This window comes from Phycodurus eques, chromosome 15 (genome assembly GCF_024500275.1).
Source record: "Phycodurus eques isolate BA_2022a chromosome 15, UOR_Pequ_1.1, whole genome shotgun sequence".
NCBI lineage: Eukaryota > Metazoa > Chordata > Actinopteri > Syngnathiformes > Syngnathidae > Phycodurus > Phycodurus eques.
The window spans coordinates 22104627-22120998 of record NC_084539.1 but is presented as its reverse complement, the minus strand read 5'-3'; the positions used below and the strand labels follow the sequence as shown (position 1 = coordinate 22120998).

The 16372-nt window shown below is 45.5% G+C and overlaps 1 protein-coding gene across 8 annotated transcripts in view; it reads right to left on the bottom strand.

The window, feature by feature from the left end:
- Positions 1-16372, bottom strand: part of ntng2b (netrin g2b) — a 62447-nt gene that overhangs the window by 23505 nt on the left and 22570 nt on the right. For all 8 annotated transcript variants that reach the window (XM_061698123.1, XM_061698124.1, XM_061698125.1 and 5 more), the window contains exon 4: positions 299-471. In XM_061698123.1, the coding sequence (XP_061554107.1) occupies positions 299-471 (173 nt within the window). The remainder of the gene's footprint in view (positions 1-298; positions 472-16372) is intronic.

Below are 16372 nucleotides of genomic sequence, written 5' to 3'. Positions count from 1 at the left end.
TGAGTAAGCCTGTTTTGTTAAAAATGGATCTCTGTAATGCTTCGGTGCAGAAGGAACTGACCGGTCAGTCACATGGTCAATGTAAATGATAGTACCTATGTGACCTATAACCTTTACAACTCAGTTGATTTGAAACAAATAATACATCTTTTCAAGATGGCAAGTAAAAATTAACTAATGTAAGTGCGCACACCCTCTTATAACCGGGGATGCGGCCGTGTTCCGAATGACCCAATCACAGTACACTGTCCTCGAATTCTGGAATGACCCACGTAAGAGACATTTGAGGGGTACGTACAGGTATTGGGGGTTCCGTTGGGCGGGGGCAGGTAGGAGCCGGCCTTCCAGGACTTGGCCTTGAAGCCCTTCTTGCAGCGCTGGCAGTCCTGGCCCGTGGTGTTGTGCTCACACTGGCACTGCAGGTTGCCGTCCTGCAGCAGGCACTGGGAGGCGTGGAGGTTACACTTGCACCTTTTAAAGAGGAGACGGACGGACGGACGGACGGGGGGGAACAAAACAAAAAAGAGGCAGACGTAAGTGTCGCGTTGCACACACACGCACACACACACACACACACACGCAACGCAGCGGTTGACGGTGTTGTGTTAGCGTCGCAGCTTATTAAAAGGTGCATTTTTTTTCTTTCCTCTGAGGAAATAAAAAGCGCAACGACTGACTTTTTTTTCACACATGGACTCATCTCTGTATGTTGTTGTTTGGATGGGTTGATTGAATTATATACCTTTAGCTGTGTATACAAGTAGAGTGAAACCTCCATCTTTGCGGGGGATACGTTCCGTCAAGTTTCAAGTTTGATATGATAGAAATCATATCAAACTTGATAGTTTCACCACTCCCGCATGCTTTTAACACACTTAAACTTATAACACGCACGTAAACTCATTAAAACACACCTTTTAAAGTATTCCGAAGTGCCTGTTTCCACGCTTTTGCTGTCAAGAAATTGGAGGCTATGCGATAACACCACTTTGGCGAAAGGAAAACAAGACTCCCGCGCAGTGCGTCGAATCAGAGGCAAAGAGGTTTGTTTCACGCTGTTTATTTGTCACCCAAAACTGAAATAATGTTTTTTGAAAAATAATGTAACATTGTATATTTTAACACCCAAATGTTCGAGCAAACCATAAACTAAACTTTCAAGCAACTGCAGCAACATATACAAATAGCATTAAAAATACACACAGAATCAAATATATTTATATATTAATATATATAATATAAATATATTTAAACAGCAAAATGTGCAACCAAACACAATTGTTGTGTCTAAGGAAAGTCTGCTAGTCGGCTGCTCAAATAATTCAAAACGCCACAGACGGGCTAGCGGAAATGAGCATCGACGCTACCGTAAATATAAGCCTTTGCAAAACTGCTAGCTCCGCACACGCCGCAGCAACACATACGGACAGAGCATCGCGTTTTAGTTGCGGCGGCGTCCTCTTTTGGAAGCGAGCCAAAATGTGGACCTCGGTGGCCGCCATTTTCACATTACAGAACCTTTTCCAGATGAGCGACCGGATTCCGATTCCAGTTTGTTCCGCTGGAGTGAACAGCCATCCGTCAGCATCAAATATTCAGAGACGCCATCGCCTCTTCAATTTTCCCTCTCTCGCGCTAATCTGGCCTCGCTTTATTTGAAAAATGGGTGCCGGTCGCTGGACTTTAGGTCCGTATGATGTATTTTATTTTACTCCATGGCTTTCCGACGAATTAGTCCCGCTTCTGTCTGACGACTTGCGTGAGTTGACGGGTAGCGCCAGGTAGAATCCATCAGACGGATGCCTCGCCTTCGCCGCTGAAGGACACGAGCTGTCCATGTAAACGACGAGGGAAATTGAACCTCTTTTTTGGTTTTTTGTTTTTTTTTCCCCGCGGCGACGGCGGCTGGCGCACGGAGGGAGCGCGAACGTTTGGTGAAATGAGACAAGTGTGTTTCCGAAGGGAGGCGGCAAATGCCTGCGCCGAGTGAGTGACGGCGGCCGACACGTCGCCGCGTCTCATCTTCTAGAACTCTCCACCTGTCTCCTCGCGGGAGTGAAAGAAGCCATCTAGAAGTTCGACTGCGTGGACTGTCGTCGCAGAGATTTACAGCGAATCCCTCTTTATCACCAGGGATACGCTTTCAACACATTTAAACTGATCAAAACACACTTAAATGCACATTTAAACACCAAAATGTTCAACCGAGGCATATCATCTTATCTGAGGAAAGTCCACTAGCGTAATGCTAACATACAGTGGGAAATCCCAAAAACAGGCTCATGAAATTAGCATAGATGTCGTGGTAATCATAAACCTTCAAACTACTGCTACTTTAGCACAAATGCGGCGTAAACGAATACAAACGGAGCGTACCGCAATACCCACAGTCGTACGTCCTCCGCTTTTGCGCACCCTACGACGCGTCGTCCGATGCGTTGTCAAGGCTCGCTTGGCCGTGCCTTCTCGTGTTGAAAGCGGACCCAGAGATCCCCTCCCCAGCACGCTAAACTTTCCAAGCGCCTCCATCTGGTCTGGTCTCTCTGATGCGGATGACAGCTGGCGGTGGGATTTCTCCTCATCCTCACTCTTAGCCCCCTCCCCATAAACCATGTTAATGTTCAATGATTTCTGCCTTTGCGGGAGTCGTCGCTCCGAGCTGCCAGAATTTAGGGCGAGATAGATGGATCCCTGCGCTAACTATGTATTCACAGAACCAGAAAGACGGTAGAGTTGCAGTCGTTCGGGTGCGCCAACCCAAAAATTGGATGCCGCACATTTTTTAGCCGTCGTTCTGATTTCGTCTGATTTTTTGGGGATGGCAAAATGACGCCTATAGGATGAGCCTGCACCGCTGGGTATGCTTGGGTTTTAGACGGCATTCCGGCGGGAAGTTCCTTTAACTGCACTGACTGAACTGTCAATAGTGAGACGCCGCGTGCTTCGTTTGCGGCGTCCCAAAGGTTTTAGGTGACGGGATGATCTGTTTATCTGTTTATCACAGGGAGACCCACCGATGATAGGTACAAATCTGCGGGAGAGAACTTTTTTCAAACACACGTTTTAAAGTATTCATCTGCGCCTGGATGAAGAAACGGGAGACTATTGTCGAACAACACTTTGAGGAAACAAAAAGAAGACTCACTTGCGCAGTTCTACGAATCGGAGGCAAGGCGCGTTGTTTATTTTTCGCTTCCAGTTGAAGTTGAAAACAAAAGAGAGTTAAACATTGTGTGTTTCATAAAATGCTCAAGAAAACGTTTGTTTGTCCAACGAAAGTTCACGAGCAAAATGCTAAGATGTATATGTGAAACACCATAGATCAGCTAACGTAAATTAGCATAGATTTATCCATTACTTTCATTAAATTATGAATTCTCGGCCACCGCAAGCTTGTAGATGCCATGAAATGAACCGATTGGAGGCAAGCTTTTTTACATATTTAAATTAGGCAATTTCCAGTTAAGGCAAAGCCTATTTACATGTCACATATTAATGAGAAATTCGGCCATTTCAACTGCCAGGTGTAGAAGACCACCTGGAATAACTTGAAAAAAGGACATTCTGGGCATTTCCGACCCCAATGATCTTGCAAACCTGATAAAAGGGCCAAGATTATGAAATAATACCAAAGAATAATGCTGGAAAGGGACCTTTAAGTAACGTCAGAGCAGAAACGAGCTGATGTTAGCCATGCCAGTCCGCCGTGTTATCTGCCTCAGCGGCCTTATTTATATAGCACAGGCTAACTCGATGTGCTTGACATGATTACATGCATTTAAACAAGACAAAAGACAGTAGTAGGATTAGACTATAGACTGTAATATTTATGTCAATTGTCGTAGCTGGTCGCCAACGTTCCTTTCGAGACAGCGTTCTAGTCATATATTAAGGTTACCTTAAATTTGTCGAATCTCTCTAAATTCTGACTTGCCTGTACTGTAAAACCCCATTTAAAAGATGCTTATGAAGGACGAACCTCACTACAGCGGGGGTTGACTGTCGCGCGGTGACATGCACGGAAGATGTTGGAACATCTCCTCCTCGCGTGCAATCCCACCAATGACCAATGAATCGGTCAGCTTGCCAGCTATCCTTCTGGCCAGACTTCGCTTTGAGCATGTGTCCCTGTAAAGTCATGTCAGCAGCGGTATTTTTAATGATGCCACGACAGGCAGAGGCGTAGCAATTACGGGTATAAATGAGAAGAAAGAAAAACAAACATCAAGGGGGAGCCATGCGGTGGCGGAACCCGAGAAAGCAGCTGGAAGCAGCCGTTAATGGGGCTTTATCTGTCTCTTTACTGTAGTCACCGATATCCCGATTCCTCCCGTCCCTCGGCGGGGAAAGCGCGATCACTCCCGCTCTCGCAGTGGTTTCTCTCAAACTCGGCCTGCCAACTTGTGCTGTGCCTGCTTTCTACTCCCCGTGTCATATCTTCGCCGCTTTGATCGTCTGTAGCCCCGAAGCTCTACGGCGACTGCAGAATGCTCCGCCGCTTAGTGTGTTGGCTCACATTGGCCGGGTGGGTGAAGAGTTTCAGGCGCAGCGTTCTGGAGAACAACCTCGGCTCGGCTCATGTGGTAGAGTAGTCGTCACCCGAGCCGAAGTTTTGGGGTTTGGTCCTCGTTCCCCCAGCGTTGGCGATACCCAGGTGTCCATTGGCAACATACCGCGGTATCCCCAGTCGCTCCGTACGTCGACCGATTGAGGGGAGCATCGCGTTTGGCTGTCAATCAGAGTGCGAATCATCTTTATGGCTTCAGCATATGAACTCGTTCAGATTCCTGGTTCGCGTTCCTTCATGTCACTGCTGCTGTCCCGCCCGTATCAGTCAAGCGCTTGGCTTGAGCACTTTCCTTTTTCGCGCCGTGTCGCCATTTGCGGAGGTTGTAAAAATGTAATGAGCCTATTTTGATGAAGTACAAACCCGGAAAATCTACTTGAGTACAGAAACAAAGTGGTTGTACTTTATGACCTCCTATCACTGCATCGTGTCCTACTTTTGTTAGCCTCTTTGCTTTAGCCGAAGACCTTCAAATCCGCCTTACGTTTCATTTCTCGTGGTGTGAAATCACTTTTTTTTTTTTTTTTGTGGCCTTATGCTTGGCCGAGCTCCAGTACACAACTTCATGGAGTGTGACGCCAACCCGGGCAGGAGCGGGACCCGCGGCGTCCCGTCGCCAGCGCAGCGCGAACTGCGTGAAGCAGCGATCGTTGACCAGTCGCACTCAACTCAAGTCTTTATCCCACGCGTCCTCCAACCATCGCCTTATAAATTCTCAGCAGCTAATTGGACATGACCGCGTTTATGTTGGAGCTTCATAAATTTCTCCCGCTGAAGCGAGACAATGGATTTTCCTCGAGGACCGCCTCAGCCTTCAGACGTGGCCCGCTCCTCTCAATCCAGCCTTTCCCTCATATGTGCACTCCCTCCAGACTAAACATTTAATCTGTAACCCACGGACCCCGCCTTCCAACCGGAATCTGTGTGGGAATTACACACTCTCTTTTGTCATTTGCACAGCAAACTCAGGGCTCATTTGGCCGTCGAATTCCCTGGTAGGAGTTTGTAAAGCCCTGGAATTCGGCTACCTCAAACCAAAATGGTCAACGTGCTGTTCAGTTTTAGGCATGGAGTTAGTAGTCAAGTCTATTCTTTTCTTCTCTTTTGGCATTTTAGACAAACACTTTCATCTGTGTATCTGGTCGAGGTTGTGGGTTCAATCCTGGGCCCCCGTGACCATGTGTCCTTGAGCAAGATGTTGAAGCCCCAGTTTCTGCTGATGCGCCGTTTGTATGTGTTGCTCCTCCGTGTATGTTCAAGTAGCAGTTGTTCGAAGGTTTACATGAACCGCATATCAATGCCAATTTCAGTTAGCCCATCTTTGGCGTTTCAAATTACGTTCGAGCATTAAGCTAGCGGACTTTCGTTAGGCAAATGTACATGGTTTGTTTGAACATTTTGATGTTTAATTCTCTTGTTTCATGTGTCAGGTTTCCAATGAAGCTTAATTGGCAGTGACAAACTTGAAGCAAGCACGCCGTACCTCTTATTTGGAGGATTGTCTTCGAGACTCTAGCGCAGTGGACCTGCATTTTCTTACTGTTGCAAAGTCACGACACACTATTATAGAAGGTAAGAACAATTTAAAAAAAAAAAAAAGCCTCTAAAAACACATGTACAGCATATTATAGTTTAAACGTTTGAAATGAATTTAATGTACCGCTTGGGCACATTGCTAGCAATGATGCATGTATTTGTTCATGCGGTAATTTAGTGGCTAGAGGACGAGACAGTTAAACTTCCTGTCGCTTACCTAATATGTTCCGTGTGAAAACTTTGTATGCCTGTGTACTGTACTGGGAAAAAAAACATAATACAAATACAGCAAAAAAACAAAACACAAAAAAACACTGAAATGACCTTGTTTGACATTTCACCCCACACCCTACTTGCAAAACTTTGTCTGTGTGGCATCGTTCATTATTCTCACACAATTTCACAGATCTGAAATGTGCGTTCTGTTGGAGATGATATGCCATATATAGTTACATATATATACACATATATATATATATATATATATATATATTTATTTATATATATATATATATATATATATATATATAAACACCTTCGACGATATATATATATATACACCTTCGACGGAGAGGCCGGTGATGAATTATTTATCGGCTAGTCCGTAAATGGCACTGGCGTGCGTGCCTCGCCGGCGCACGCACCCTGGAGCTCTCCGATTGGTCGGATTGTGGCAGAGACGTCGGCCCCGCTTTGAGCCACCGGTGTTGTAAAGTATGCACACTACACGCTAAATAATGGAGCCCGGGCACACGGTGTCCTCAAGTCCAGACCTCAAAGGACCGATGTCGTGAACACAGCAGGCTGCGTGTGTGTTTAACTGAGATTGAGCAGTAAATTGGGAGGTGAATGTGAAGAAGTCATTAATAGGGTTGAGTTTTACTCGCAAGGATTTGTTAAGAACAAGTGTGTTAAAAACTCTAATGTTAATGTTTCTAAATGCATCATACAAGTTTAAACATAATTGGTGAAAACGTGCAAAGACTGAAAACTATGTAGCACTCAATTGGGGAGATATGTCGTTTGAACTTTTCACTATTTTGGTTTCCCTGATTTTTGTCAGCGTGGCTAAAATGGCGTCGTGCTGCACCTCGGCATGTGTTGCCCCTCCTCCGCTAGATGAGAACTCAAGTGCCTTCGTATGCATCGAGGGTTGTCCAGTGCAATTGTGACGTGCAATTAGCTAAAAGACATCTTCCCGTCGGACAGTCTGTTGAGTGCGGCTGCTTTAGAGCGCCTCGTTGTCAGCCGTGAGTGCGCGCATGGCACTGATAAAGGTGGAAGTGCAAGGAGGGTAAAAGAAGAGGAGAAAGGAAAAAATAAGAAGTCCGACTTGACAGCCAACGTTTAACCGGGGCTCCGGGCGAGGGCGGACATTTTAGAGCGCCTCGTGGTTGCGGTGTGGGAAAGGCCCTCGACAACCTGGCGGGATATAGCCAGCCAATGAACATCCATTATTCCCCAGGCTGTAGAAGAGGTCTTATATTCTTATGAAGAGAATTGATGTTACTATTTTATTTGTAAAGCGTTTTTTTTTTTTTTTTTTTTGCATCTTTGCTTCTTCTGTAGGAGTTTTTCAATGTATGAGACCTGGAATTTGCCCAAAATGGCTACTGAACTTCCCTTTCAGGCATGGATCCTATTTCATGCTTCCCATTATGAGAGACGAGACTGCCTGATTTCGTGTCGATCACTGTAAATGTTGTTGGGGGATATATATATATATATATATATATATATATATATATAATGTATATATATATATATATACATTTTCACCCGGATACACCCAAAATTGGTGACTTTTCAGGCATGTTGTGTGGACTCTGTTGTTGATTCGTGGTGTCTCGCTCCAGCCGCTGAGGTAAAATGGAGTGCACTTGATGATCAAGTAATTGTTGTCGAATGGAGGCCAAGATTTTCCAACCATGCGATGACGTCAGTAGTCAAATGTATTTTTTTTCCTTCTTTCTTTCCCAGGCTTTTGACTGCTTCCAAGCGCCGATAATCCTTGTTTAGCTTCTCATTGGTTTCAATTGGATTGATTTTAAAGCTCTTTTCAACGCGCTGGAGCTTCATCAGCTGTCATCAGAATCAGTATCAGAATCAGAATCAGAATCAGAATCAGAATCCTCTTTATTTGCCAAGTATGTCCGAAAAAACACACAAGGAAATTGTCTCCGGTCGTTGGAGCCGCTCTAGTACGACAACAGACAGTCAATTGACAGAGAACACTGTTGAGACATAAAGACATTCAGAAAAACAGTCACTGGCACAATTATTTATTTATTTTGTATTTTTTTGACAATTGTGCAAAAAGATGCAAGTCCTTAAGCACTTGAATGACTAATGTAGCAATGCACCGGACTTCAAGGAGTGCATGCAGTTTAAAGTGACGGGTAGCATGATAATCTGGGACAATGTCGATTGTGCAAATGTTGCAGATACTCCTCAGTCAGTGTGCAAGTGGTCCAGATGCTACTCTGGCATGAGTGGCCAGTATTGGTCAACAACAGGTATGCAAATAGTGCACTGTGGCGAGACTACTACAGTGAGTGCACGAGTGATATATAATTGGCCCCACAGAAATGTGACGACAAACTCGGACAAAAGAAATTGGAAGCATGTAGCAATGGAATTGTAGCTGTTAAGAAGTTGATGGCAAGAGGGAAGAAGCTGTTGCAATGTGTGCTGGTTCTAATTTGCATTGATCGGTAGCGCCTACCTGAGGGAAGGACCCGGAAGAGCCGGTGAACGGGATGTGGAGGGTCAGAGAGGATTTTGCACGCTCTTGTCTTAGTTCTGGCAGCGTGCAAGTCTTCAAGGGTGGGTAAGGGGGTACCGACAATCTTTTCAGCAGTTTTGATTGTCCGTTGCAGTCGGGGTTTGTCCTTTTTTGTAGCAGCACCAAACCAGACTGTGATGGAAGAACACGGGACTGATTCGATGACCTGCCTCCTGTGTAGAACTGCCTCAGCAGCTCTCGTGGCAGGCCGTGCTTCCTCAGAAGCTGCAGGAAGTACATCCTCTGCTGGGCCTTTTTCAGGACTCAGTTGATGTTGATCGCCCGCTTCAGGTCCTGAGAGACTTTAATTCCCAGGAACTTGAAGGCCTCGACGGTTGACACAAGGCAGCTGGACAGTGTGAGGGGCAGCCGTGGCGAAGGATGCCTCCACGTTGACTGCACTTCATCCGCAGACCTGTTCGCTCGGTAGGCAAACTGCAGGGGGTCCGGTAGGGGACCTGTGACGCTCTTGAGGTGGTCCAGCACGAGACGTTCAAAGGACTTCATGACCACAGATGTCAAGGCGACAGGCCTGTAGTCATTTACACCCGAGATTGTAGGTTTCTCGGGGACTAGAATGATGGTGGAGCGTTTGAAACAGGATGATACTTTGCACAGTTCCAGAGATCTATTCAAGATCTGGAGCAAGCTGGTCCGTGCAGACTTTTGAGGCAGGATGGGGACACATGGTCTGGTCCACTTTGTTAATCTTTTGTTGTTTGAAGATGCATCTCACATCCTGTTCGTGGATGGTCAACGCAGAAGTCGGAGGTGTGATTGCGTGATTTTTTAAATTTTATTTAAAAACTTTTTTGGGACTACTTTGCTCTTCTTTTCTTCCTTGATTTGTTTATTCCACTCATCTTGCCATTTTCTGTTTGGTGATTTATTCTGATTTTCTGGTTTGTAACATTTTGCCTTTGCACAGCTGTTGTTGTTTTTCAAGCATTTAAAAAAACATATATATTCATAATTCACTTGCAGCTACACCTGACACATTTTGGAAATCTTAGTTCTTTGACTTCAGTCATGACTTACTGTATATATTTTTAGATAGTTGCAACAAAGCACCACATCTTGGCGCGTCGCTAATACAAATGTATTATGCCGCGCAGGCTGTAACATGCTCTTTGTCATCAGCCGGGAAACGAAGGACCTTCACAAGTTGCTGACCACTGCGCCACTGACCCTTATTAATTCATCTACACATCCCGCTCCTGCTAAGTGCTAATGTTAGCTTTCCCAGAAGGCCTGGGAACAAAAATCCCATCACTATGGAATCCAAGGGCTAGACTTGCACATCGTTCAAGTGACAAGTGCAACTAATTCAATGTAAATAGGATAGATAGATGACTAATATAATGAGAACTGATCAAATGCTAGCATGCTAGGAGATATTATGCAGACCTAAAATAAGATAGTAACCTGAGAAACTGAAGTACTGAGGCAGATCCATAAGGATTTTGCATCTTGTCCTGGATTCCGATACTATTTGTACTGAGAAATGTTGAAATAATAACATGCTAGCGGTTGGTATGCTCGCATGCTAGCGGTGAGTACGCCAATATAAAGTATAGAAAGGTAGTAATGGAAGCACTAACACAGATCAACAAAGGTATTTCAATCACTATTTACACGAACAAAAAAAAAGAAGTCATTTTTCTGCGTAAAACGTCCTAAAAATCCCATGATGTCAATTTAAAGCCGTATCTCCCGCCCTGCGTCTGGATCCGTGAGTGACAATGTGGGATATTAAGAACGTAGCGCCAAGCGCCCCCCCCCCGCCTCCCCCACGCGGAGTCCTCGCCGCTGCTGAGTGTCTTTTAATGAACATCAAGCCTAACACCTGGGGAGAGGGGCAAAATTGGCTTCCGTTTGCAGGCGTCCGCCAAAGTACGGCCGCTTGATTTGTAGAAGCCGGTGATTCTCAGCTGGCAGGCCCGCGCGTATGCACGTGTATTTGTATTCGGTACGCCTCTGTACCATACCGAGTTCCCACGCAGAACAGATTAGGTTAGGGACTTTCCTAAAAAGAAGATATCAGCGGCAAAATCTGTGAAATATTTTGCCCGTAGTTTGTGCAATTGTGATGAAATAGTTGCTGTTCCCACAGAGCAGAGAGAATACAGTATATGTATACAGTATATATTGTTGTTTATGCTCTGAATGTGTTGCTGCTCCTTGTGTGTGTTAAAGTAGCAGTCGTTCCACTGTTTAAAATGATCCTAATTTCTGCTGGCCCGTCCGTCTATGGTGTTTCGCATTATATGTTAGCGTCAAGCTGGCTGACATTTGTTGGATGAGGTTTGGTTGAACATTTTGCTGTTTAACTATACAATGTTGCATTCGATTTAGTTTTTATGTGTCAATTTCTTCAGCAAATCTCAAATGGGAGTAACAAAAACGTATTTGGAGAACTTTTCGTTTCCTCAAAGTGATGTTTACGATAATGTTCCATTTATTGACAGCGAGAGAGTGAAAACGGACTTTAAGGAATACTTTAAAAGTGTGTTTCAATAGGTTGAAGTGTGTTTTGGCAAGTTTAAAGCATCTGAGTGGGGCAAAACTATATTTAAGAAGGTTTTTTGTATGGTCTCTCTACATCGCAGGTTTTCGCCTATCATGGGTGGATCTGGACCGTATACCCCACGATAAACGCGTTCACTGTACAGGAATATTCATTTTTCTACATGAAGTTGTCATATTCATCTTCAGTTTCTTAATAAAGTGCTCGAAAAGAAACGGAACTGAAAAAAATGAATGAATAATTTATGACGCTTTCAATGATTAAACCGGTACGACACGTCGCCAGCACCAGTCGTCCCTACCAAAGTGTGCGCTCACGCCGATCCGGCGACCAGAACAAAATTCCTAAATACTTCACAAAAGCAAATGACTGTGAAAAAGGATCTGCACACAAATCATGGCTGACGAGTTCCTTCTGCACCGAAACATTACAGCCATTCGTTTTTAACAAAACGGACTCACTCAAATGTATCTAACGAACATCATGATTGGATGGATTTGTGTGAAATTATGAGATTGAATATATTTGGACATGGGTTTTCGCCCGACAGCGACGACATGTAAGCAAGTGTAGTTTGTTTGATATATATATATGTTTTCAAAGGCTACTTTTGAAAGAATACATCTTATTCTTCGTCTTTGTTCTTAACTTCTAAAAACGTGGGTTGCAACTTGGCGACAACAGTCCCAGGGTGACAACAGCTGATACCCACTGATTTACGAGACTACAGTACGCACGAAGAAGTGAAAGGGAGGGGAGAAAAATCTACAGGACTTTAGGCGGAGGCTCTTGCTATTGTGCAAATCCCCTTAAGAGTCCTCAAAGCCCCGAATGTGATGGATCTCTGTGCGAACGTGTATCAGACTCCCGAGCTTTGTAGTCGACGAGAGAAGAGATGCGGGCCTTGGCTTTGAGGCAAAGTGTCCGCCGTGCGAACTTTGCGGAGATGCGCGCCCGACGATAACACGACACTTCAATTTGCCTTTACGCAAGCCTTATTTTCTTCGCCTCGTTTTCAATGACAAACCCATCGGAATGCCTGGGAGGGGGGGAAAAAGGCGACAAAAACACACAAGTGCAAGGCACCCTCGCGGGGCGGGGCAGGGCGAGGCGGGCCGGGGGGTGTATTAGCTTCTAATTCCAGCGAGACTGTGTCAAAGAGAGGCTGCCCGAGGAGAAGGAGCTGAGCCGGGATCAGCCAGAGGACAAGGGTTAATATAATTATCCCGCTAAAACCTTGAGACTGAGAGAACATCATTAGTCATAGCGAGACGAGTGCTTCTCGAGCCGCAGGGCCGGAGGAAGGGGGGACCGGTCGGGGGTTGGGGGCACAGAGGCGAGGTGACGACACCGCAGTGTAGTTAGCCTGACAATTAGTGAAGGAAACTGCAGAAATGACATTGTTTATTAGTCTAGTGCACTATGGAATGCAGAATGTGACTTGGAAGTAACCTCGTGTGTGTGTGTGTGTGTGTGTGTGTCCCCCTCGCCTTAATGTACCTTTGCAAAAACACCTCATTAAAATCCCAAATTACAAACGTCGAGGCTCTTCCGTGAAGGCCGTCGGTCGAGTGGCGTGGTGTTTTCAGAGCCTTCGTTGAACCAAGGCACACATTTTACACGCAAAAAATCTCGCGTCAAAGGATGAACCTAAAAATGACCTTTACAGTTGAACTGAATTTGACCTTCTCTGAAGTTTGCAATGCATGTGTTAGAAAATGAAAGCCCTTGCGCTTAAGAGTCGTATTCTGTTAATTACAACCTCATATATTCCGTTGTATTCGTGCCAGGATATGAAAGTTGAAGTTTCTCTCGCTGATATTGTTGGATCACTTTGCTGTAAGACAAAGCAAGATGGCTGTGGGTTGCCGGGGCGTCAGTTGCATGAGGCAGACGATAACTGCCCGTTCATGGGCGCATATATGACCTCGCCTAAGGGGGAAAAGTATCCTCAAAGTACAAGGTTTAACAATTGACCCTCGACAACGTTTGCGTAATTTGCTGTTCTCAGCAAAATTCCCAACAGGTGAATTGCCTTTCTGTGACCCTTCCAGTTTCTCTGTGTTCAATTAGAATCGGTATGAAAACAATCTTCTTCATCACGATGTCCGCATTTTGACATCCTTGAGACCAAGACGACGCCTAAGTGATCAGCAGTTCCCGCTGATTGGCAGGTTGTAACAGCGAGACTGGAAGAGTCACAGAAAGGCATAGAAGTAGACATCGTCGGAAATGTCTCGGTCTCTCTTTATTGCGGATTTTCACCTATCGCGGGCGGGCGTGAAACTCATCCCCGCGTAAACGTCGCGATCGGCCGCATTCCTGTGACGAGCGCCGACTTGTTTGGCGCAGGTGAAGACGGCGCTTAGCAACGTGGCTAGCCCCTAATAATGCTATGCTAATGATTGTTCCTCCCAAGGACAGCCTCCCTTCGCCACGTGTTCTTCCACTTACGATTCCCAGCATGCCTTTCAGCATTAAAGCGGGCTGGCGGCATCAATAGATTGCCCCCGTGTGTCGGACGCCCGGGTGAGACACAGTGCAGGCGCTAGCGGGGGAGGATTCTGGATTGCATTTGCGGATTTAAAACAATGTTTTAAGGGTGGTTTGGGTGAGGTGTGGGGGTGAGTAAGCAAGGAAATCGCTGACTTTGCCTTTCCTCTTCTGAGGGGATATCAACTGCGATTATCAAATCACTTACAAGCATTGTCTCATATATCATCACATATGAGGCCGCATTTGTCAACGCACCTTCTTACTGGGCGGTGCTCGTGAATGTTGGAGTTCTCAACTCGGGTCCCTGAGGGACTACGAGGCATAACTTGGGGCTCCGTAAAATAACTTATAACAATAAATGATGTCGTATCCTTTAAAAAAATTTTTTTTATACCTGCATATGGATCCCAGCTCGCCAATAAAATAAACATTTAGTGGCTAATTTCCGTTAGGCTGCTGATGGGGTTTCGCATGATATGTTAGCATTAAAGCTAGCATCCTTTCTTTAGCTGAAATGATATGGTTTGGTTGAATATTTTGGTGTTTACAATTACAATATTTAATTCTCTTTTCTTTGATATGCCAGTTTGACAGTCAACATGAACTGAAGTGAACAGCAGAATAAACAGCTTGAAGTAAGCACACTTTGCCTCTTATTTGGAGAACGGCGCATGCGAGTCATCTTTTCCTCAAAGTGATGTTATATGATAGTCTCCCATTTCTTGACAGTGAGACCGGGCGCTACGGAATACTTTAAGGGAGTGTCTTTAATATGTTTCAATGTGTTTAAAGCATGAAGGAGGGCTAAATGCATATCACCTTGATAAATGGGATTCACTGTAATTATAAGGGGTCATTGGAAAAATGTCTCCCATTTCGACAACCCCTGATTTCAAAAGGGATCTGTTTCCCCCGCAAGACGGGCCGAATTGGAAAGCGCGAGTGGCCGGCAGTGAGGGCGGGGCGTCACGCCATCGCCGCCCGCAAAGCGCTCTCATGAAGCCACCGAGGGCGGCAAAGTGCCAAGGGTTGGCGAGCTCCGCGGCCTCCCTCGGAACGGCGCGGTAATATTGAGCCGGCCTCGCATCATTCACCGCGGAATCGCACACGCACACACGCACATCGAGCTCGTCCCATGAAACTAGCAGTTAATCCATCATCTGCCTCCCTCCTTCTTTCCCGCCCTGCTTTTGATCCAGGCTTATACCTCCCCGTACGCTCACCTTCACGTCGGCAGAGGACGCGCACGGGAAAAACTTTCATTTTAAAATAGTTGCTTTGCAAAGTCAAAGCCGCGGCTAATCAAAAGACGTTAAAAAAAAAAAAAGATACCCGACGGTGGTGAAAAGAGAGCAGAGGACACAGGGCGCGTGTTGAGAGAAGACGGACCAGCCCGGAGGCCGCGGGCATGCGTCGGTGTCGAGCTCAATGGCGCCCGCACGATAAACCTTTCGGCTCGGGAAGTTCCCGTAAGCCAGTCGGCGTCTAATTAGTATCGCTCCGGAGACGCGGTGACTGAGAGTCATTCAAGGTTTTTTTGGACTTCCAGCAGAGGTGTTCGCACTCCTCAGCTGTTGTGCGTCTACTTTTTTAATCATCTTGACTAACCCCAGGTGTTCCGTGTCAACTTCCGTTCTCAACTTGCGCGTTTACTACCCGGTTGCCTGTTGTTTACAGCAGTGGTGTCAAATTCTCTTCGGCGCGGGTCTCATCGCAGTTATGGTTTCCCTCAGGGCGCCGTTATGTGAAGATGCTTTCATCTTCACTGTTGTTGTACAGTGAACGCGAGTCGCATTTCCAAATTCCCTAATTCATCTATTTGCATTCCCCCCCCCCGTGAAACCTATTCTCAGCCATTCGCTGAAAATGGCCTACAACGGAGCCTTGAGATAAGAGTTTATTTCACTGCGAGCGGGCTAACGATTAGCATTGAACACAAACGGTGGAGCAAAACACGTAGACAGTATAGCAACACTCACTGTTGAGTTTGTGATCCCAATTGTTAAATGTTTTCTAACACAATTCTTATTTTGTATGATGGAAAAACATTTAGTGACTGTCAACACTCGAGCATATATTCTTTATCCTCTGCAAAACACAATATTATTGCACTTTACTGAGTCACTGATGCGATGTTCACACTGCAGGTCAATTCCATTTTTTTTGCCCAATGTGACGTGTCTGATTTTTCCATCTCAATATAACAGTACAATTCCATTTCTTTTTCATATCCAACCAAGACCTCTGTCATATGTGGATAAATCGGATAGATGCGCAAGTCGCGCTCATCCGACGTACGAGTCCTCAAAAGCGACGGTGCGCGAAGGAGCACAAAACAGTCAGTGGTGAAAAGAAGACGCTTTAGAACTGATCAATATAAGAAAATGTTATCAACATTTGTAGAAACCGCTACAAATACGTCATGACGAGACCTACGCGAGCAGCCATATTTACTTCCGTA